Source organism: Esox lucius, chromosome 13 (assembly GCF_011004845.1).
Source record: "Esox lucius isolate fEsoLuc1 chromosome 13, fEsoLuc1.pri, whole genome shotgun sequence".
NCBI lineage: Eukaryota > Metazoa > Chordata > Actinopteri > Esociformes > Esocidae > Esox > Esox lucius.
In genome coordinates this window covers 25,355,297-25,380,801 of record NC_047581.1, presented here as the reverse complement: position 1 = coordinate 25,380,801, position 25,505 = coordinate 25,355,297, and the positions used below count along the sequence as shown (strand labels likewise).

Below are 25,505 nucleotides of genomic sequence, written 5' to 3'. Positions count from 1 at the left end.
GTCCTCTTTGCTTAGGTGTGCACCGGGGCCTCCCACTCCTCTTTCTATTCTGGTTAGAGCACATCGTTGTACGAGGTCTTCAGTTTCTTTGCGATTTCTCGCATGGAACAGTCTTAATGTCTCAGAAGACGAAAAGACTGACAAGTTTCAGAAGAAAAGTCCTTTGTTTCTGGGCATTTTTAACCTGTAATCAAACCCACAAACGCTGATGCTGAAGATTCTGAACTAGTCTAAAAAAAGCCAGTTTTACTGCTTCTTTAATCAGCACAACAATTTTCAGCAGGGGTAACATAATAATGAAATAGTTCCTAATCATTAATTAGCTCTTTAAAATGATACATTTGGATTAGCAAACACAACGTGTCATTGGAACACAGAAGTAATAGTTTCTGATAATGGGTTTCTGTACACCTATGTAGATATTCCCTTGAAAATGAACCGTTTTCAGCTACAATAATCATTTACAACATTAACAATGACTACACTGTATTTCTGATCAATTTATATTATTTTAATGGACAAAAATTTGCTTTTCGTTCAAAAACAAGGACATTTCTAAGTGACTCCAAACTTTTGAACGTTTGTGCGTTGTACAGTGTTGGTGAAACAAATAGTTTTTACATGTAATGGAAAATAGAGCTGTTTGTTTCAAAAGTGTTAAGAGAGGGCACTAAAGCATCCATTAAAAGGGTTAGAAGAAGAGTTTATAAAGATGAGCTGGTCCATTTCTGTTTTCTCACTTGAGTGGTATTCCAGGACAGGCGATGCTAACAGATTTTTACCAGTGTGTGTGCTGCAGCAGGATTTGCAGTGCTTTCCTTGGCCCGGCACTAAGAAAGAAAAGCAAAGACATGTTTGTTTTGCTGTTTTTTTCCTATACACAAATCAATCAGTCATTTTCTCCAGGGGGATAGAAGAAGCGCTGTGTGAGGGTATGTACTATATAATCCTCCAAATGAAGCAATCTCAGCTCTCCTTTAAATGTACAGTACTTTGTTCTCTTTGTATTCACATAGCATTTACCTTTAAATTAAGACTCAGCTCTTTTGCCAGTTGATTTCTACTATTCTGTCACCTGAGTCTTCTTTCCATTGAAATTGCTTTCCATTGAAAGGAAACAATATATTTTTCCAAAGTATACTAAATGCTGTCTGCAAAATGCATGACAATGAATTGGACAGCAAAGGGATATATTTACAATGTGGACAGTTGTGTAGGTTACAATGTGTAGTTTACAATAAGTAAAAATATAGTTTGGGATAACAAAAATAATGAAAAAGATAACATTCCCTTTTAAAGTATATTGTATAACAGGATAAATACAAAAGAAAGACTGTACAGATATTATGTTGAGATTTCCACGACAAACTATTGCAGCCAAATCAGTTACAACATCAGCCCGACTACACCATTAAAGCCAGTACATCCACAATTTAATAAACACACAACCTATTGTATACCACACAATTTAATACAAATACAACCTACTGTATACAACACAATTTAATACACATACAACCTACTGTATACAACACAATTTAATAAACATAAAACCTACTGTATACAACACAATTGAATACACATACAACCTACCTAGAAGCAAATTTGGCAGTGAAGACAGTTGGTCAATTTAGATTGAGTCAAGAATTGAAAAGGATTTTCTTAGACAATCCGTCAGGTTTGTGATTTCTGTTTCAGAGGTCAGGTCAGTGTAACAGGGTGATTATATTGGTTCTAATTAATTCTGTCAAAATGGAGTTAATTTCTTATTTATGACATACAAACTAACTTGACTCATCGTTGCAGAATAAGGCTGAAACGACCAATTAATGTTCCCTTTAAACCCGTAAAACTCTATCTGAGTTTGGCCAGGCTCTCTGAGCACCACTCTGCACAATGTGGGCCAGATAAGCAGTGTGTTCTCCCCTGCTGGGCAGTAATCCTGGAGCCTGACCACGAGGTATGAGTTATGTGAAAGGTATTTTGGCCCCAATCTTCAGGGCCCAGTTTTTCAAAAATGATCTAACAGAATTTTGCCTATCGGATTAAATTAATAGAACTATAGTTAATAGAACAGTCACATCGTTGAATGGGGAATCCTGTTCTAGTTGATCTACTGCTATGCATTTAATCCTATTTGACAGGCAAAATTCAAAAGGAAAAAAAGGAAAGAAACCCTAAAAGACTGGGTCGAGGAGCAGAAGCATCATAACTCTGAGAAACTGCAGCAGCCTTTTTTCTCAACCTTTTTGTCTTGAATCCAAATTTTGCAAACTACCTGCATTAGTCACGGAGAGACCAGTGCTCTCAGACAAGCCGTCACAGGCCACGCTGCCATGATGCCTGCTGCACTATGGCTTACTGTCTTGAGAAATTCCCTCAAGCTACATGAACAGCAATTGCTTTGATTCAGAGATCACAACTGTTTCTGGTAGTGGAAGAAGCGGCTATTCCTTTACTACTGCACAAGCATGCATTTAAAAAAGAGAACTTGATCAGGTTGGGATAACTTTATCAGTTGTTTTCACTTCTACTAAACTAGAAAAAGGATCTATCTTTCATCCAAAGAAGCTGGGAAAAGGGAGGGAATAAGCTTATCATTGTTTAGATAGGGATTGAACCTTTCACAATAGGCAAACTTCCTATTCACAGCATGTGCCAATCATGTTTGCAGTAAGAATAAATAGTTTTGTGCTCCTAGTAAGAAGATGCATAATTTGATAAGGATCTTTATCATTACTCCTACAACAGCCTTAAGTTAAAACTAATGGACCATCTGCCCAGACCTCCCGCTTTTAAGGTTTCTTTATTACTAATGTTATGCAGAGCATGTTATTGAGAGGTAATTCCCCCACTTGTGATAAGTCAATCACCCATGATGCAGCTATTATGCAGTAACATTACTTTATCTATCTCAGAGTCTTCTCAATGCCAATGACCACAATCTACAAAGCCTGTCTACTATGACAAAGGCACCCCTTGACTCTTGGTAGTATTTAGGACATGACTAGTGGGCTAAACCCCCCTGTGTTAAGTGCTATCCGACAAAAGCAGCTATGGATGTTATTTATAAAAAAATAAATCTTAAAGATATACTTTTTCCCTCACAGTTTTCATTTGTCATTGTGATAATCTTTCATGTGAAAACACCTTGTCACACTTTATTGGCTGGAGAAGATCTGCTGTTTAACTAACAGTTACTGATGACAGATGTTTAGCAACATACTGCATATGTTAGTTTTGCTCTACCAAATGCCCTTTCATGGGAATATATGTAAATGTAAGTGAGATTATGTATTTAAACATTGTTGAATTGAGATGGATGGTTGTTAAAGAATCATGGGGAAAAAAAATCTTTGGCCCTGAAAGTCCAAATATTTAGTCTCTCTATTGTAATACATACAGAGCACCATTCAAAGTGCTCCTGGTTTTTATAGTTAATGAAAAATGAACATGAACGTAGCAATCTGTTGACAACAATGATTTCCACTGCGGAAAAATGGCCTAAGATATAAATATATTTTATTTATTTATTTTTGCTTAATTCCCCATTAAATCCATCATATTTACATTATAAATGATTGTGTTTTTTGAGTACTGTAGGGGTACATTATGACATATCGCACACAATAAATTCCCCAAAACTACAGTAAAGTTACATAACATCACATCTGCCTGTACTTTAATTTGATGGATGGATGTTTAGGGCTGTTCTTAGAAAATGTCCAAACTCTGCCATCTAACATCACAACATATTTGTCTATAGTCATGTTTGCATGTTTTGTCTTGACTCTACTTTGAGCTGGTGTCTCAGACTTCCTCAGATGGTCTCCCAGTCAGTCACATACCCACTGACAGACAGAGGAGGCTTTTCCAAATGCCACTCCATTTCCTATGTTGTGCTCTTCACTACAGAGAACAAGGTGCCACTTTGAATAACAGCCAGGGAGTTCTTTTTGTCGTTCTTCTAAGTGAACCTAGTTTTGGAGAGAAGAAAAGGGAAGAAAACATTCCCCTACCTCCACCCCTGCCTTAAATACTTAATCTCTGTTTTAGTACAAAATAGTTTCAGCATAAGCTTAATAAGGTAACACAGTTTACACTCTAAAATGTGTTGTAACTTTATAGCTTATGACATCAGAATGGCAATGGCTTTGGCCATTCCATGTTGGTCCTGGAAATTGGAATTGTATTATGAATGAGAAATGTACAATGTTTAGAGAATGCTGGGAATTACTAAGTGGCCATGATGATATAAGGAACAGATTGGACATTTTGGCAGAACATCTAAGTTAACACACCTACTCTTTCAATTAAGTGACACAAGATCTTTACTGACCACAGAGAGTGAGGACACTCGTTTAATGTCCCATCCAAAAGATGACACACAGAGCAATGCTCCATTTACTGCCCTGGGATATGATGTTTAGACCAGATGTAAGAGTGCTTCCTACTGTTCTCCCTATGTCCCAGGGACCAACCTGACCCTAACCTTTAGAGGTAAGCCAGCCCAACCCGGGTTCAAACCTGCTTAGCTTTGGGGGCAAGCCAGCTCAAACCTGGCCTAAACATGTTTAGCTTCAGAGGCAAGCCAGCAGTGGGATGTATAATGTGAATATGTTTATCTTTGTAGTTAGAGTCTACAGAAACCATTCAGCCAGAGTGTTGGGGTAGATTGTCTAAACAACATGTTGCTCATATGGTATAAAGAAAGAAAAAAGTTTTAAACAGTAAAAATTATAATTGGTTTAGCATAAAACATTTCTAATATTTTAGAATGCAGCCATGTGGCAAAGAAGACCACTGGCTACTCAGTTTCAAACCCTTTTCTTCTTTTAAGCTTGCAGTATTCCTGCTTAAAGGAAATATCTATAAACCTGGTTTAGTTGAACCACAATTCAAATAGGGTCATTGCTAAGTGTGAAGTGCTACTTTGTTTACTAATTAGGAGTGTTTAATTGTTTTTTTTCTTCAATTAGCAATACAATGCGAATTAATGCACATTTAAATTGGTAGATTTCACACATATTATCAAACCTGATAACCACACATTTACTATAATAAGATGTAATTATATAACTAGATTGAATTGCTGTTTAATTGTACATTGTTCCCACTTCACATCTTATTTATTTGCATTTACAATATGTGACGTTATCGGTTTAGGCGTAGGTCAGCGTTCAACAGCACTGGTGTGAATGATATGTGTTCTCCTAGTTACAACGTTGACTTCATCTTGTTACGAATATTTAGTAAGTATACTGTAATTCTACATATTGACGTAGGCCTAGTAACTAGGTAGTTAATATATAAATATTCAAGTAACTGTCCAGAATTATCCACAAATGTACTGACTGTCTAGTGATTGCGCGCTGCTGTTATTATTTTGTGGTTTGGCGTCAGAGCTAACAGGAAGAAAAGTCGGGTTCACAAGGACCAAATACATAATGGGTTAATGGTGACCGAGTGCTCAATATATTTTAATAGTTATTTATGATGCAATGTGATTTGTAGATAAGTCTGTCGGCAGTCGCCTATTGTAATTGTAATCCTCTTGTACACGGTCAAACTAATGAAGGGGGTAGGGAAAGTAGAGCCGTGTTTTACGCTTTGAGTATTTGGGCACTTTGATTGACATGTGAGTGCCAAAAGGCGCAGATGCTTTCCGATTGGCCGACGCACACTTCACAATCCGCTCTTGTTTCCAAGCTGCGCTACTCCAGGCTGATACCTTTGCAGGCGGTTGTGTGAGTCACTCACAGCTTTAGGGAACAGAACAGCGGGGCTGCAACAAGAGGAGGCAGGAGTGGAGTTAAACTGAAACCTGAAACTTTCTACTCAGAGAAAATCTATCAACCGGACTCTTGAAGCGTTTCTCCATTTTATTTTTCTCCTGAAGCAGGTCTGTTCTATACTCAAATCTCTATTGTGAAAACTCCATTGTGAACTATATTTTACTTCTATTCTGCAACCTTCTGCTCTGAAGAATGAGGTCCACTGAGCCTTTGTGCCTCTGGAGAATCATCCCTCTTGCTTTGACCATGGCACTGGTATCAGTGAGCAGAGCATCTGAATATGAATACCTGAGCTGGAAATCGGACATTTATAATGGTGGCCGCAGCTATGGCAAGCCTCCTCAGTGTGTGGATATCCCAGAGGACTTGAGGCTGTGCCACAGTGTGGGCTACAACCAGATGCTGCTGCCTAACTTACTGGAGCATGAGACTATGGCGGAGGTAAAACAACAGGCAGGCAGTTGGGTGCCCCTGGTTCATAAGAGCTGCCACCCCGGCACCCAGGTTTTCCTCTGTTCCTTGTTTGCCCCAGTTTGCATGGATCGCCCCATATACCCATGCCGCTGGCTGTGCGAGGCTGTACGGGATGGCTGCACCCCTATCATGGAGTCGTTTGGCTTTCCTTGGCCTGAGATGCTCACCTGTGACAAGTTTCCCCAGGACGACGTGTGCATTGCCATGACTACACCCAATGCCACCGAAGCTACCAAGCCCACAGGTAAGATTATAGCCCGGTGGGATTCAGAAGATTTCTCTGTCTGCAAGTGCCAGTCTGGTACCAAATCCGAAAGTGAGCCATAACTGTTGTGTTGGCTAGGAATTTCTAAAGAGATTTCTAAGAAGTTTATTACCATGTTATGTGTGTGAATGAAGCATGATAACCTGCAATAATTATTTCATATCTGGATTTCCCCTGATAGTGTGATATGAAACTCAGTGTGATAACCAATATAGTTTTCCATAGAGTAGGCTCAAATTAGTTTCCTATAGGGCAGACTATAAAGAGATGCAGTACTTTACTAAGCTAACAGTTACTACTTTGGCAGTGTGAGACTTGACAGCTAGGCAGTTCTACAGGAATCAGAATGTTGTTTCAGGAGTCTGGTTGTTTATGTGAAACCTCATGCAAATGAATCATTCTCAACCTTTTGGGGTAAATTTTCCCATGACTGCTTATATTATTCCTGGATTAAATGATGTGAGAGAAGAGTGAATGTCTTTATTTCAAAGCATTAAGTAGTTATTTTGTCCTTACCAAATATAACCTCTCTTATAAGTCAATGCTAATTTATCACTACTGAAAAAGATATGTTGAAATTGTAGCATAGTAGAGAGTAGCAACTTATCTCAGGACATTTCTTGAATATAGTCTAATCACAAAATCTTTCATATATAGGTGTCCATTAGACATACTTAGAACATGACCTGAATACCAAAACACTAATTGGATGAAGATGCTCAAAATGTCTCCAAGTTTTCATCACGGTAAAAGATAAACAGTAAAAAGGATATGATTTAAAAGCTTATGACCAGGGTTGTCAATGTATTTTGTAACTTCTTCCCAACAGAGTTACAAAATACTCTCCCAATACTATTTTGTATCCGTAAACATCAATAAAAAAAGAAGGTATGTCTGAAAAAAGCAATCCCATATGTTGGAGCTTTTTGCGTCACCTGAGGTTTTTGTGTTGCGAATGCTATCATTGGAGACACAACATGCTCTTGAATACATGTCATGTTTCCTCAGATTTAAGGGGATGTTCACACATTTTTACTTATTACTTTAATTTTGTGCTTGTTGTTGATTACCCAAACATTTTGACTACAATGCATGAAGACATTATGGAAATATATTTAAACAATGTTATGAAATGGATTAAATAACAAAATGATATAAAAATTGGCCACAAAAATATACAATCTCCCCCTTGTTTTTCATTTAAACTCTCAATCCTCAATAGAAAAACTATTGAAATCATAAAAATTCTTTAAATGACATGACCAATAAAATAGACATTCCATGAAGAGCAGATACGTTGCACATTTTCAAGTACTGATTAGTTAAAATTGTATTTCAATGGTGTAAATGCTAAATTGCAGTAGTTTGAAGGGATGTTCTATGAATTATATTTCTGTGATCAAAATCACAAACACCCTCTATTCAAGAGCTTGTTAAATTTCAACTGAATGCAGAAACAAAACTAAAACTTAAGTTGATGTTAAATGTGGTTTACAACAATAATGGGAGATGAAAACAGGTTACTTGTTTTTAGATGTGAATACTATACCGTATATAGAATTCGCATATACTGTATATTTAAAAAATAGTAAAACAAACATATTTGTTGTCATCAACCTTAACCTTTTAACTTTTCCAGATATGAAAACATTGACGTGTAATTGCACACAGTATAACGTTGAACACCTTCATTTCTTGAATAATAGACATTCAGGGCCAAGGATTCCTGTTTTGAATACTCTTGCAACTGACATTTTTAAAAATGGTTTCAAATCAAAATGCAATTACATTTAAATTGATGTACCCTATATTGGCCACTAAACTACTGCAATGTTAATTTTGAACCCCCAAAAAGTTATCAGACAGAAACAAGAGCTTAATTACAATAGCAGGCACAGTAGTGTACCAGAGGAACAATCACGAGGAAAATAAAACTATAAAAATAGAAAACAGGCCATATCAATTCTGGTAATGTAATAAACTGTGTTTCAAGGATAAAGAACTCCCACAGACATTGTGCCCTACCTGAGTGCCTGGGTGCAGGGATACTTGGCTTTAGATCAGGTCCAAACCGTATTTCCTAGTGCGCTACTTTCCAGTAGGACCCATAATGCTCTGGTTAAAGGATGGAATAGGGCACCATTTGGAATAAAGCCTCAGTTTCTGAACTGATTTATGTTCAAAATGACTAGTACTGTCTAACAGCTTGGTGTTGACAGTGAGTCCGGCATATTTAGCAAAATAATGTCATAAACATGCAACATAAATATGTGAAACGTAATGTTGTTTAAAGGCTTTTTGTCAAAAATAATAGTTCCTGTTCTGGGTTTTAGTATTTATTCATAACTTCTGTGTCCATGGCAAGAATTAATTGAATATCTCTGAGAAAATGCTGCTCTGCTTTTTTCTAGATAAGGAGAAGGGGAAGTACAACCACCTCACTGCAAAATGCTTATAAATTAAAATAAAACTACTATCCATTATCTTCATTACATTTTGATCTGTGTTGCGGGACATGGAGGGTGCAAAACAGTGTTAGCTCAGTCCTAAAGCATTAGCTCTATTTCAAAACACTCTGACTTCCATCCAAAGAAGAACTCTTTCTCAACCGGTGGGGCTGCAGTTACACAGCACTTACTGTATGTATGAAGACGTCCCTCTGTAACTGGGACATGTGTTGGGCGGGGGGCGGGGTTGGGGGGTGGGCAGGAGCCCAGCAGTCTGAGAAAGGGCTTGGGGACCACACAGAGAGATTCACAAGTTGTATCCCAAATGGCATCCTATTACCTAGTGCACTTTATTTGACCAGGGATTTAGTCAACAGTAGTGTGTAACATAGGGGATGGGGTGTCTTTTGGAACAGAGACATTCTCTATGGGCCTTTTTTCCACCTGGATTATCAGGGAGGGGGGAAAATGAATAGAAAATGAGTCCCCATTCAGGATAATGATTTGTCCATTCTATTTCTAAATATTCAATCCTATCCAATAGCCATGTAGATAACTTTGGAAAGATTGTCCCAAGAGGTCACCTGCTTTATATAGACAGCAGGTTTGATAAATAAACCAGGTACTCTAATATCTGCCCAATTTAGCCAAATGCCCAGCAGGCAACAGGTTTGGCCTTGTTTTAATTCCACTGTCATCATACGGCTATTTAATAATATGTCTTTCATTACTGCTGACTGGCCGGCAGGGTAATGCTTTAGTAGAACATGTCCTTGTTAGTGATGTTGACATCATAATCAAGAAAGTGGAAATGAAAGAAATGTTTTGATTTGGCCTACAGGCATGCAAAAACATTTCATGATTTTAATTAATTAATTAAATTAACATGAAACATACAAGCACAATAAAATAATGTTTGAAAGTTGTATATTTTCATGAGTGATTTAAAAAGCCTCTACTGTTGCTCAGGAAGTATCAAACAGCAGACAATGTATTCAGAGTTGAAACAAGTTGGAATTGAAAGTAGTGACTATTTCACTGTAAACAGTGCTTGTTTTCACAAGGTTTTTCCACCTGGGTGTAACTTTCACAGGCCTTTGTCAAACACGTAATGAACAACTGGTAACCACAACAAAACAGGATAAGTGTGTGTAAATATGTATTTATTTATTTTACTGTCTGTCCATTTGTTTAGAGTTTGGATGTTAAACCCTAGCAGCATTCCAAATGTTGATTTGGGGTTTAAAGGCAAGCTTTTCAAAGCAGGTCGAGAAATAATGGTTATTTAATTACCAAATAAGTGTTTTTATGAAATATTCATGAATGTTTCTTGACTTTCAGTATAGCATTGGATACTGTACAGTCAGAGATGTTTCGAAATTATTCTTGAAATGTCATAAAAACCTGGCTCCTGTGACTCAGAATGCATTCATGTGAAACCCATCCTCAGTTTTCACCCAGTGAATAATTACAAAATCTACTCTGACTACGAATAATATATCTTCAGTAAAGGTCTCAGGTCTGTGTGTATGTGTCTATCTGTGTGTGTGTGGGCGATTGTGTATCTATGTACTTGTGTTTTAAGACAACTTGTAGCAAAACAGCCCTCCAGGGCAGATTAATTGTGATTCTGTCAAGTTAGCAGAGACTCCAAGAGATCAAAACCAACCACCCAATTATGGTGGATTAAGGATCAGTGTTAGATATTGAGAAGACTACTATGCCCTATCATTTGCTAAATCTAGCAAACAGTGAGCAGCATTGTTTCATTGAGGCCATAGTTATAGCCTGCTATAAAAGGACATTCCAAACTGAAGTAAGGTTAGACGGATCATCGACTGTCTGTCTGTTCATGAAGACTTTTACTGTCAGACAAAAACAAACTTCACTTTGATGAATATGCTTAAGAGCAAGGGCCAAGTGTTCCATATATTCTCGGTCCTTTTAAGATGTATTGGTGCATTTTTAACCTGCATTAGTCCTACAGACCCATCTTGGTGTTCACAGGAAACAGAAAACATAATTTAAAACACCATAAAACTACTGAAAGGGAGTGATTTGACAGTACATTTAAAAAACATGCTACCAGCATAGGAAATTAGTGGATGTTGAGCAGCATGGACAATGTGGTGATGTTGAGGTAAATGTGAACTACGCTGCAGACCATCAGGGATGTAACAGCTCTCATTCTCTTCCATTTAAATGAACATTCAGACCACTTGAAGTGCAAGCTTTGTCCTCTGTTAAAATTATGTGCATATAATATTTTAGGGTTCAATTATATGATTCATTCAAACAGCTGGCAGCAGGAGTGTGAAATGGACATCTCTAACAGGGGGCAGAACTTGCATTTTAAGTGGGCAAAATGCTCTGAGAGGATATTTAACAAAATCTGTGCTTGTCCCACCCTGAAACCCTTACCTCAACCTTTATCCTTACCTTAACCTATATCCTTACCTCAACCTTTATCCTTACCTTAACCTATATCCTTAGCTTTATACAATTTAATAATTTTTGCCCTGGGAATTTTTGGTTTGTTGCACCGTTCTCGATCAACCCGTGATACTGTAGTGCGTGAAAAGCCCAGAAAACTGAAACCGGTGCACCTGGCACTCACCATCATCCCACATTCAAAGTGTCTTAGTCCACTCATTTTCTAACATTCAGTCAAACAGTAAATTAATGCCTTGAAGCCTGTCAGCCTGCTTTACATTGCAAGCCATTACAGTGTGACTCACTTTCGGTAGGAGCAATAGTTTCTTTTTGAACGGGGTATACTGGTTACTGAGTTCATATATCCACTTGATTAGGGGTCCAATATCTTAGTAATGTGCCAAAAAGTTCTAGGTAATACAATATCTTTGTAGTGGACACCATATTTCCTTGCTTAATAACTTCTGATCTTCAATGTATATGATGGAATTTTGGGAAAGGCACCAGGGATTTTACAAGGCTCTTGTTTGTTCGGTTGGTGCACATTTACCTGGTTGATAATTGTGATTGTGCTATCTTTCCTGCTCTTTAAAAATAAAATGTTCTCTCTTTTGCATAGGTTACCCCTTCATCTGTCCCCCATGCGACAACGAAATGAAAACAGACGCCATTCTAGAGCACATGTGTGCCAGCGAGTTTGGTAAGCATCTACTGACCCTACCGTTTACACACTGAAGACATGACACACACATGCGCAACAGACACACAGACATACACACCATTCGTTGTCGTGACACAAAGAATAGAGAAGTTAAATTGACACTCTTGCCACCAGGATTTTTCTTGACTTTTTGGTTCCAGTAATAAGCTTGGGGCTTTATCCCAGCTACAGATGATGGGCCATAGAGAACATAGCTCTGAACAATCATCTCTTTGTATAAAGAAAGGATTTTAGAGGGGTCAGTGGGGCTAATCAGTCTATTTTGAAGAAAATGGTTTGAAAAGAAAAGCAAGTTACAGTACTCTAGATTAACAGTTAGAAAAAAAAGTGATCTGTTGCACAATAATTCTTGTGTTTAGATTACAGGCTCATGGCTTTAGTTACAATTGACTGTATATTTACAAATTCTAGAAACTGAAACATACAAAATTAAACATATGCTTAATTCTAACAGCTTTACAAATAATTACTTCCATAATCCGCTAGAAAAAAGATCTGGGAGTTTTTAACCTCTGTGAATAAATGTTATGGTTTGTCTTACCATTTTAAATCCTAATACTCTAACTAATGTATTGGGGCCGTAAAGTCTATTTTTGACAGGTGTCTAAAGCTTTAAATGGAGATGTTTATTCTGGGGTCCGGTCATCTGGAGGTGTCAGGAGGGTTGCATGTTAAAGCTTAATTCCTATTGGTCCATATCCCACTTTCAGGGGACTGATGTCATTTGCATGGGCATGCCTTTCTGTGTGTCTGGTGGCTTGAAAATTCATCCAAGGTGTGTAAATGCAGTACAGCAACAGTTGTTAGAATGTTTTTCTTTGTATGCAATTAAATGGCTGTGATACTTTCATGCATACAGCAACATTGTAGATTTAACAGACATTCAGTGGTTGTATGCAATGAGAATGTGCAAAATCTTAAAAGATGCTGTGGACTACCCCCTTTTGTTACATGCAGTAACCAGAGTGAATGTGAGATATTTTTCTATTCAACTAGCAGTATCCAGAATGTGGTTTGCTAGCCCAGCCAAGAATGGCTACATAGCTCTTACATTGCAAGAATGGTATATGAAACACTATCGCTATTAACAAATACCTATCCAGCTTGTGAATTTACTGCTGCAATAGTGAATTCAGCCAAAAGTAAACCACAGTGTATCATATCACAAAGCAAGGTATTGACTATTTGGTATGGCAGCAATGTGTTCCTGTGTTAAAGGTGAACATGCTCCAAATAACTAGAAACATTCAAGATTCTTGTTGGGAACAGATTTCAGCAAAAGGGTAAGGTGAAAGTCTTCCTGGAAATGTTAAGGGGGACATCAAAACAACCAACCTGTCAGGTTGCTTCTGGTTGCTTTCCTCTTCTTTGAAAACTTTAGGTAGACTAAACATTCCAACCTTTATGACTCCAAAATCTTCCCCTAGTGCAATTTCCTAAATACTGTACTTTTATCTAATTGTATAGAAGGACTTCATGTTAACTCAGTATAGTAGCATTGCCTGTCAGAGCTTCCAAAGTACAGTCTAATTATCCAGAGGTAGCCTACAGAAAAATAATAAAGGCACCTATTCTATAATTATCCTAGCCATTCGCGAGTTAGCCTGTCAAATGTAGTACCATTCCAATAATCCACATTGCAGTCAGTGACACAGGATGAGGCAAAAACTCAACGCAAAAACACAATATATGGCTAGTGACAAACATTAGTCAGCTCAAGCCAACTAGCATGAGTATTTATTAACTTTTTTGTCAGCTAGTATTGCTCAGCTTAGTGGACACTCCATTTGACGTTGTCACTAGTGCATTGTGTGTAGCTGGACATATATGTAATTATGTCATGAACAAAACTACCCTTTTTCTGGACTTTCACTATGAAATTATGCTCCCTATCGTCTACTTGATGTATGAATGTATCACTGAGAAAATATTTGACTTTTTATCACAGGTGTATTCACAATTATTACATGTACAGTAAAACTGTATAGACAAATACACGACCAAAATGTACATATACCTGGCCTCGCTTCAAACTGACTGATAGCTAGCTGGACGAATCTGTGAGTTAGAGGTCAGTTTCATTAATCTGCATGGACTAATCATTTCAGAAGTATGCCTATGCTGGCACAGAATGAGGATTTTTGCTCTCTGAAACGCTCAGTTCCTGGAAACATCTTATTGCGAAAGGTCTGTTCTCATTTATCATAAAAGTTAAGTGTGAAAGGGAGGCTTATTACTATTGTGTGCTATTGTTTGAAGTCATCAATAATTGCTTCCTTACAATCTCTCAATCACATTTTGAAATTGTTAGGCATGTCCATTTTGGTATTTTGAGTATTTTGAGACTACACAAAGGAGGTTTTCATACTTTCATACTTTTTAATTGGATATAGGACAATCCAGAAGAGGAAGAATGTATGTTTGCAAAAGTTATAGAGGAAAAGAGAAGTGTTGTTTTGTTGGTTTTGTTGGTTTTGTTGATAAACCACAAGGAAAATAAAAAAAAAAGCATTTGAGATAGCTATCTAACTAGCTAAACTCCTCCCTGCCCCTGGTTGTTCAGAGCTCCTAATGCTGATGGTTTTATGGTACATCCCACTCAGCACTTAGTTCCCACCATGACTTATCTCTAAACTTCAATTTTTATTAACGCAGCTCTTTGTTCCAACTCAAGCACACTTCAATTCAAACCCAACCTGCTCTCTGACTTTTTCTTTGGTGGTACATTTCTAGGCAATTGCACCAGCCATCCTTCCCCAATGCTAATATAACAAACAATACTGCAATCGCCCTAGCCATGGCCTGGCTCTTTTCGGTCAAAATGAGTGCACTTGAGAGGGAATAGGGTGGCATTTATGATATATTCATTGGTTCTCGGGTCAGACAGGTTCTATGGATGTGATGGGCCCAGCCCTAGCTCCTGCTGGGTTTATGACACCATCCTTGCTGGCTGAAAGCCTGTCTCGCCCTCTAAACCAGAACAGGAAATCAGGTCAAGGGTTGGGGACAAAGGTTACAGCCTAGATGTCCAGAAACTTTACAGCATTGACGATTGATGGAGAGAGTTTGAGTGCTTTGCATTTGTCCAAACCTTAGATGTGAAAGATAAAATGAGGGTTGAAGCTTGTGTTTTATGCATTGTTTCCTCTTTCCTCCCAGATCATGTTGAAATTATTTGAACTATTTTTTCTGAAACACATGCCCCGGTGTATTAGCTTAAATAGTAACCTACATTGTAGTTTAATTGTTTTGAAGACACTACTAATAAATAATCCAATTCCAATTTATTTTCCTTATAAAACATATGACAAGCAAATGGAACAAGACTTCTCTGTAAAATATTATTGACGGAGAATATGTTTGTTTGACACGATGGAATTTTGTCTTGTGTCAATGAAAAAAATTGCAGTTCCAGTTAGGGGCAAATATTGATAGAGTAATCATATTATCAAAGTAAACCTAGGTGTATTGCAAGGATTATGTTCTCTGGTCTTTTCAGTTCAACTTTGAGAAGTGCTCATTTATTACTTTATGCTCATTTTCTATAATTATCAAGGGTCTTATTCTGATGACATGATGATGTGTTGTTATCCTCAATAACATAATTTAGCCAAGATTACTTTACAATGTATTTTAAAACTGTTGGATATAGAGACCAGATTGGGTACAAATCGTTTTTTATGAAACCTTTTTGATAAAACTTTAGTTGAGTTGAAAATGTGACTTCAAATTTGTATTAAGTATATTAAAATGCCTATTTTGTGTGCCTTGTCATCTCACACTGCTTTCTAATCATCATTGGTTGGAAAAAATGCATATTTTCTTAATGCATTTGTTATACATCAAATCTTTGGCCAATGGGGTTGAAACCTAACTAATGACTGAGTCTTTTTGCACAGTTTAAACCATAGTGTACCTGGTTGGTCACTGTACACTTTGGCTGGCTAGGGAGATTACAAACACCACAAGGTGCAAAGAAAGTTCAGCAAAGAGTTTAAGATGGATTTATCCAGATAAAGTGGTTTCAGGGGTGGGCTAGACCTTCTCTTTTATGACTGGCTAATTATAAAATCTGCCCATTTTAATTTATTTGAACACTAAGCCCTCCTCACAGAGACTTTCCAGGGTCCATAGACAGAGGATGAAGGTCCTAATCCCTTACATGTGCACTGTTAATACCTGGAAAACCATTGGGACTGTTCTTTTTCTAATACTTTAATTGGCAATGGGAAGATAGAGGGGCATGAGATGAACACTGAAACCTGGTAACTATGTTTTAAATAGAATCCTATGTAGTGGTCTACCTCTGTTCGTTTTTATAGAGGAGCTTGGTACATTTTAAGTAGGAGGCTTATTGAGAGTCCTGACATTGTAGCCTGTGCCTCTTTGCCTTTTCCTGTAAACTACATTGACAGAGGAGCATGGTGCATTTTAAGTAGGAGATTTATTGAGAGTCCTGTCATTGTGGCCTGTACCTCTTTGCCTTTTCCTGTAAACTACATTGACATTTCTTTTATTTTAATTTTAAAATAGTTTAAGTGCAGGAGCAAATTCCTGTAATCTTATATCACTATATGATAGGTGAGCTGGCCCTCAGATGAACTTTACCTGCGTTTGACTTGTGTTTCCACTGCACTTTGGCAGTAGCCTACTTTACATCTGTGTGGGCAGATCAAGAGGTATGCCTATATCCATAAAGGCCGGTTGTATCCCAAATGGCACCATGTTTCTACTGGGACCCCTATGGGCCCGGGTCAAAGTAGTGCACTAGGGTGCCATTTGGGACATATCCATGAAGGCTCAGATTTAGACCACCATGGGGTTGACTCGTGCACCCTTTCTGGAGAGGAGGGGAAGGAAACAAAGAGATTAGGAGGTTAAATAGAGTTTAGTGAAAGATTGGACCGATTAAGACAGATCAGAGGCCCGTGTGAGATTTGGATAGAGATAAAAGTAAAATAATACAAATACAAAAAATACGATTATTTTTCAGACATTTGGTGGGTCTGAAATGTTGGCAATTCTTCAACATATCAAGAGAAAATGGGACTCAGAGTTATAATGTACTGTAGCTATGTTCAGTGACCAGTAATTGGTGGTGTTTAATAACATAAGGGTAGTGTTTAGGTAAAAAATTCCAGTGATGTTCCAGTAAAAAATAAATATAAGAATATAAGTAAATAAAATGGGTAATTTTGGGACAGTTAACAGATTTCTTCATTTTGCTAATATATAATCTCACTACGCATTATGTCTAATTAAAACATTTCAGACAGCAGGCATCCTTCACTGAAAAACAATAAGATACAGAAAGCTTACTTACGGGGAAAATCTATTTGGCACTGTGTCCTAGATGTGACGTTATTCCCACAACAGGGCACTACTTTTGACCAAGGCTAATATGGTGTTGATCAAAAGCAGTTGCCTATGTAGTGAATAGGGTACCATTTGGGATGCCGTCTCAATGAAATCCCCTAAATCCTCTCAACAGTACTCTTTATCGTTCCTTAATGGTCCCTAATGTCTGGGGCCTAGCTATCTAACCTATGATACCATCTGCTCTGCAACACATCTACCTGCTTTCTTGCCTCAGTGCCCTGGGCCTGGCACAATGCATACACAAGGATTATAGGACTTTTATTCTGTTCTGAAATATTAGCCCAAGTAAAGGGATAAGTGACTAACCATAGTCTTCAGGCTAACCATTGATATGGTTGCACATGTTTAGTGAGCCCACGAGCTACCCATTTATTTTAACATAATAATATGCTATTGTTTTAAAAAATATATATATACTTTTTTCTTTGATTGTAGCTATCAGGACCAAGATCAAGGAGGTGAAACGGGAAGGCACGGACCGCAAGGTGATTCTTCAGAAAAGTAGGAAGCCGTTGAAATCAGGCAACTTGAAGAAGAAAGACCTAAAGAAACTGGTTCTTTACCTGAAGAACGGAGCGGATTGCCCCTGCCAGCAGCTGGACAACCTGGGCAACACTTATCTGATCATGGGACGCAAGGTGGACAAGCAGTATCTTCTTACTGGCATCCACAAATGGGATAAGTCTAGCAAAGAATTCAAAAAGGCCATAAAGAAACTCAAGAACCACAAGTGTCCAGCATTTGAGAATGTCTTTAAATAATCAGGCCAGCATTTTTATGAGCATCTCATTATCATGATCCATAAGAACTTGCACAACCAAACAACCCAAATTTGTTTAACTTTTTATTGTTTTTGTTCATATATCTATATATATATATCTTTGTATATTTACAGTCCTGCTTTACATCATCTATTTTCCAGTCAACCATTGTGATTATTGATACCTCCTGATATCCGGTTGGGTTCCCCGTTATCTGAAAATGTAGATGACACTGCAGCCCCTTTCATCCCTACTGAGACCATTTTCACTTTGTGTATGTAGATATGTGTTACACCCTCCTAGAGAATGCAGTAAAAAGACAACTTCGGTAAGGTCTGCTGAAATAGATGGACTTGCTCCTCTTGTTCTGAACATTTATTAGTATATCATGGAATTGATTAGTAGATTATATTGAATAGATTATACAGAATCAATGATTACTTGTATTTTAGCTTTAAAAGCCACAGTAGATAAGGCATGGAATAAGGTAATTTAATAACTCATTGACAATAGTATGGTTTCAAGCCTTCACCTGATTGTCTGATCAAAATAATGACTGCACTAAAGTTGATAATAATAATTTTGTCCTTTGTTCAGTTGTCACATTTGCCTAATTGGTCTATCATTTTCTTTTACTTCATAAATTCCCATATATCAACTGCATCATCTGACTCAAGATAAATTCTGCCTAATGGTACAGTATATGAAATGTACTTTGTGCCAAACTTTAGATGTCATGCAACATGCATTGTTCTGTATTTCAACCAAATTGCTCAAACGTTTAAGTTGCTCTGAAAATTAAATGTCCTGCATTTGTATATGATGTTAGATAATATTAGACCAAAGTAATTGTTCTTTTTTGTCCATGCAGTCTTCAGTTACCATCCGTCTAGATCAGAGGTATTCAACTCTTACCCTACGAGGTCCAGAGCCTGCTGGTTTTCTGTTCTACCTCATCATAAATTGCACCCACCTGGTGTCCCAGGTCTTAATAAGTCCCTGATTAGAGGGTTGCAATGAGAACATGGAGTGGAATTGGCCTTGAAGTCCAGAGTTGAGTTTGAGGGCTCTAGATTGATGTTCATTAAGTTTGAGACAACTTTGTGTAGCCTCACAATTTGAAAATGAAAATAGTGGATTGATAAATTTGTATTTTGATTGTTTTATTCAGTATTGCTGATCCATCATAGCACTATCAATATTACTGAATGTGAATGTCTGCAGTGCCTTGCTGCCTATTGTTCTGTACATACAAATGTTACATAAATATAGAAAAGAAAATCTTGAATGTCTAGAATGTTTTTGTCCATTTCAGATGGTATCTTCTTTAGAGAGATTACTCCCAGTCTTGTTTTCTCTCATGCAGTTGAAGGAGGAATTAATTCCCAAGTGAAGCCTCAATTGCAAAATAATACCCTTGGCATATACACATACACTGCAGAAATAAAATGAGAAGCATATATAAGGCATAATACTACATAAGAAATGCATGTCAGATTCCAGTATGTAATATCCACAATGATTTTCAAGCCTCCATAGTATTTGCAGATGTTGGGAATTCTTGGCTTTGAAAATACGTAACTGTTCTTTATCACCTTCATTTTATACTCAAATATGAGAGAAATCTATTCTTTATTTAAGGTTAAACCGGAAATAAATCCTAATTAAAAACATGCATCAAAAATATGTCATGTTTATTGGCATACCTGTATTTAGTATTGTGTGCACCTCCCTCTTGCCAAAATAACTCCACAGAGCATTTTCCTATTATTTCAGATGGGAGGCCACAGTAAGGGATCTGAAACCATTAATCTAGGCAAAATCTCCTCAGATACTTCAGTGACATGATTTACATTTTTGACATGATTTACCAACAGTTTCATTTGGTTGATGCACTGTACTTAAGTTCAGTGGGTTAAATAAATGTACTTTAGCTTCATGGGGTTGACACACTGCACTTTATTTTCAGTGGATTAACAGACAGTACTATAGTTTCAGTGGGTAACACACTATTGTTTTAATGCTAGTTAAAAACAGAAACAAGAGATCCTGTGCCAGACAGAATTGCTTGTGGATGTTCAAAGTCAATGTTTATCATGGCATGCAGAAATCTCATGGCTGTCAAACAGATTTTTGGCAATCCAATTTTACATCTTCATATGGAAAGAATGGGATCTCTGATGCTAGATAATTACACAAATCATTTACTTACCATTCAAACTAACTTTCTGTGAGGTTTATGCCTGCAATGCTTTGAATATTATCCCAAATTAATTGAAAGAACGTACATACCTTAACAACTCATGTTGACAATTTAATTATACAGTTCAGTCTAAGATTTAGACAGTATAACATGTTTTGTTGTTTTGGCTCTGTACTCCAGCACATTGGATTTGAAATGAGACAATGATGGTGGGGTTAAAGTACAGACTGTCAGCATTAATCTGAAGGTACAGTATCTCACAAAAGAGAGTACACCCCTCACATTATTGTAAATACTTGAGTGTATCTTTTCATGTGACAACACTGAAGAAATGACACTTTGCTACAATGTAAAGTAGTGAGTGTACAGCTTGTTTAACAGTGTAAATTTGCTGTCCCCTCAAAATAACACAATACACAGCCATTAATGTCTAAACCGCTGGCAACAAAAGTAAGTACACCCCTAAGTGAAAATATCCAAGTTGGGCCCAAAGTGTCAATGTTTTGTGCGCCCACCATTATTTTCCAGAACTGTCTTAACCCTCTTGGGCATGCAGTTCACCAGAGCTTCACAGGTTGCCACTGGAGTCCTCTTCCACTCCTCCATGACGACATCACAGAGCTGGTGGATGTTAGAGACCTTGCGTTCCTCCACCTTCCGTTTGAGGATGCCCCACAGATGCTCAATAGGGTTTAGGTCTGGAGACAGTCCATCACCTTTACCCTCAGCTTCTTTAGCAAGGCAGTGGTCGTCTTGGAGTTGTGTTTGGGGTCGTTATCATGTTGGAATACTGACCTGCGGCCCAGTCTCTGCTTCAGTATGTCACAGTATATGTTGGCATTCATGGTTCCCCCAATGAACTGTAGCTGGCAGCACTCATGCAGCCCCAGACCATGACACTTCCCCCACCATTCTTGACTGTAGGCAAGATACACCTGGTAGGCACCACACACGCTTGACACCATCTGAACCAAATAAGTTTATCTTGGTCTCATCAGACCACAGGACATGGTTCCAGAAATCCATGTCCTTAGTCTGCTTGTCTTCAGCAAACTGTTTGTGGGCTTTCTTGTGCATCATCTTTAGAAGAGGCTTCCTTCTGGGACGACAGCCATGCAGACCAATTTGATGCAGTGTGCGGCGCATGGTCTGAGCACTGACAGGCTGACCCCCCCACCCCTTCAACCTCTGCAGCAATGCTGGCAGCACTCATACGTCTATTTCCCAAAGACAACTTCTTGATATGACTCTGAGCATGTGCACTCAACTTCTTTGGTCGACGTTGGCAAGGCCTTTTCTGAGTGGAACCTGTCCTGATAAACCACTGTATGGTCTTGGCCACCATGCTGCAGCTCAGTTTCAGGGTCTTGGCAATTTTCTTATAGCCTAGGCCATCTTTTTCAGATCCTCAGAGAGTTCTTTGCTATGAGGTGCCATGTTGAACTTCCAGTGACCAGTATGAGGGAGTGTGAGAGCGATGACACCAAATTTAACACACCTGCTCCCCATTCACACCTGAGAATTCACACAAACGTATTCACATTACACCAGGGAGGGAAAATGGCTAATTAGGCCCAACTTGGACATTTTCACTTAGGGGTGTACTCACTTTTGTTGCCAGCGGTTTAGATATTCATGGCTGTGTGTTGAGTTATTTTGAGGGGACAGCAAATTTACACTGTTATACAAGCTGTGCACTCACTACTTTACATTGTAGTAAAGTGTCATTTCTTCATTGTTGTCACATGAAAAGATATATTCAAATATTTACAAAAATGTGAGGGATGTACTCACTTTTGTGAGATACTGTATATACATCTATATTTTGATGAATTATTCAGAAATAAAGTATTTAGACAATTGGCTTCCCACTTCAGGTTGGTGGAGAGTGCCTGCCTCAAGTGAAGGAGTTTAAGTATCTAGGGGTCTTGTTCACGAGTGAGGGAAGGATGGAACAGGAGATTGACAGACGGATTGGTGCAGCTTCTGCAGTAATGCGGTCGATGTATCGGTCTGTCGTGGAGAAGAAAGAGCTGAGCCGCAAGGCGCAAGGCATTCCTACTCTCACCTATGGTCATGAGCTTTGGGTCATGACCGAAAGGACAAGATCCTGGATACAGGCGGCCGAAAGGAGCTTTCTCCGAAGGGTGGCTGGGCGATCCCTTAGAGATAGGGTGAGAAGCTCGGTCACCCGGGAGGAGCTCAGAGTAGAGCCGCTGCTCCTCCACATCGAGAAGGGTCAGCTGAGGTGGCTTGGGCATCTGTTTCGGATGCCTCCGGAACGCCTTCCTGGGAAGGTGTTCCGGTCCCGTCCCACCGGGAGGAGACCCCGGGGAAGACCTAGGACAAGATGGAGGAACTATGTCTCCCGGCTGGCCTGGGAACGCCTCAGTGTCCCCCCGGAAGAGCTGGAGGAAGTGTCTTGGGAGAGGGAAGTCTGGGCATCTCTGCTTAGACTGCTGCCCCCGTGACCCGGCCCCGGATAAGCGGAAGATGATGATGGCTTCCCAGCTGTCTCTTATTAGTCATGCATGTTTTTTTTTTTGCATCATAAATGAATGCACTAGAGAGCTGTCAATGTCTGTTCTTAATCGTAGGGTTTGCATTTGCATTAGGACTCGGTTGCTAGTGTCTAACAACACAAGTACCAAAGTGTCAAAGTAAGTCAAGATGGTGATCATGATGCAGATAAATCAGAATAAATCAATCAAAAACCCAGCTAAATCAGTAGGGTTGTCACAATAAACTGTTTGGTACAATAAGAACAGAAAAAGTACTATTTAGCTCAGTAATGGCAAATTACTTCCTAGACCAAGGATGACCTCTAGAGCGGATGAGAAAAGAAAGTTCACCATAATCAAGAACAAACCAAGAATAACTGTCCGACAGACCCGGAACAATTTCCAAGAGGTAGGCATGGGTTTGTCAGCCACTACCATTTGCAGAAGACTTCAATAGTGTTCAAAAAAGGAACATACATTACAATTTATTGATTTAATGAGGCAAAGGATGTGATACGGTCAGGGCACATGGAACCTGCTTACTTATCATCATTGATGATTTAACTGCTGATGGCAGTAGTCCAATGAATTCTGAAGAGTACGTAAAGATCTTGTGCTCAGATCGAACAAAATGCCTAAAAACCCATTGGATGGCACATGGAGAAATGTCAGATCATACATCAAATAAGATACCCAGCGTCTGGTTACTTCAGGCAGTCATCGAATGCAATTAATTTGTAACCAAGCACTAAATATGATTACTTCATTTAAACTTTTCCAATTACATTTGGTCCCCTGAAGCTGACAGTTTGCACCCTAACTTGTCATTCATTGTTTAATTTAAAATCCAATGAGCTTGGAGTATAAAGTCAAAACTATAAAACCTGTGACTGTGTCACTGTGCAAATGCTAATGGACGGCATTATGTTGAGCGGAGGGAATAAAGCAGCACTGTGTAATCAACTGTCAAAATGATTGTTTGCCAAATATTTTGCTGTTTTTGCCAATTTGCCATGGCACACAAAAGGAGCAAGATTATTCCACTTAACATTGTAACAATAACATAAAAATTTTTTGGTTTCACATTACACTGTTGAAAAAAAAATTGTCTTAGAATAAACATCCATAAATCATGCTACAATTCTAGATATTTGGAAAAAGTTGATCATGCTATAATGTTTTAAATATCTCACTGCCTTTATACTGATCATGTTATAATGATCTGAACAAACAGCACAACATATTGTTGTTCATATCAATAAAAAAGGCGTGTTAAAACCTTGGGGAATATTAAACAGATCTAGGCCTGCCCTGACCCCATCTGGTTTTCGTAACGGCTTTGGCATTGCAAAATTCATCTCAGATGTGAACTCAGCTTTCAAATAATTACTTCAGAAAAAAAGAATCCGTAAGCCAAGATACAGCTTGATCTGTACAAGAACTTTCTCAGTGATCCCATGCATAAGAAATCTCAGATGGATTGAACTATTTAATGGTCAAATAATAGGCCACATTTCAAAACAATGCAGTGAATACAGTGGATATAAAAAGTCTACACACCCATGTTAAAATGCCAGGTTATTGTGATGTAAAAGAATGAGACAAAGATAAATCCTGTCACAACTTTTTCGACATTTAATGTGACATATAATGTGAACAATTCAATTGAAAAACAAACTGAAATCTTTGAGGGGGAAAAATTAAAAATAAAAACCTCACAATAACCTGGTTGCATAACTGTGCACACCCTTAAACAAATACTTTGTTGAAGCACCTTTTTTTTTTTTTTACAGCACTCAGTCTTTTTGGGTAGGAGTCTATTAGCATGGCACATCTTGACATGGCAATATTTGTCCACTCTTCTTTGCAAAAGCGCTCCAAATCTGTCAGATTGCGAGGACATCTCCTGTGCACAGCCCTCTTCAGAGTTAGGTAAAATTGTACATTCTGTAATTAAGTTAATATCTTAGTCTTTGTCTTGTCTCTTCACTTTATGTCAGCAGTAGATCTATTAAATGTGGCTGTGCACAGGAGATGTCCTTGCAATCTGATAGATTTGGAGCGCTTTTGCAAAGAAGAGTGGGCAAATATTGCCACGTCAAGATGTGCCATGCTAATAGACTCCTACCCAAAAAGACTGAGTTCTGTAATAAAATCAAAAGGTGCTTCAACAAAGTATTCCTTTAAGGGTGTGCACAGTTATGCAAACAGGTTATTGTGAGTTTTTAATTTAAAATGTTTCCCCCTTGAAGATTTCAGTTTGTTTTTCAATTGAATTGTTCACATTATAGGTCACATTAAAAGTGGAAACATTTCTGACATGATTTATCTTTGTCTCATTTTTTCACATCACAAAAACATGGCATTTTTTACAGGGGTGTGGATAATTTTTATATACATTGTATATAATGCATATTTCTTAATCAAAGAATATAAAGAATATTTTATATCACCCACCTAGTATGTTTCAGTTTTTCCAAATAATATTCAAATTTCCAGGCCACAGAACAAGCTGTCACTGACTAT

The 25,505-nt window shown here is 38.1% G+C and overlaps 1 protein-coding gene across 1 annotated transcript; it reads left to right on the top strand.

Annotated features, from left to right (window-relative positions):
- Positions 1-5,712: 5,712 nt before the first annotated feature.
- Positions 5,713-19,551, top strand: sfrp1a (secreted frizzled-related protein 1a). Its single transcript, XM_010902831.4, has 3 exons — positions 5,713-6,513; positions 12,034-12,114; positions 17,950-19,551. The coding sequence occupies exons 1-3, from the start codon at positions 5,988-5,990 to the stop codon at positions 18,273-18,275; spliced, it is 933 nt and encodes a 310-aa protein (XP_010901133.1). The 5' UTR covers positions 5,713-5,987; the 3' UTR covers positions 18,276-19,551.
- The last annotated feature ends 5,954 nt before the right edge of the window (positions 19,552-25,505 follow it).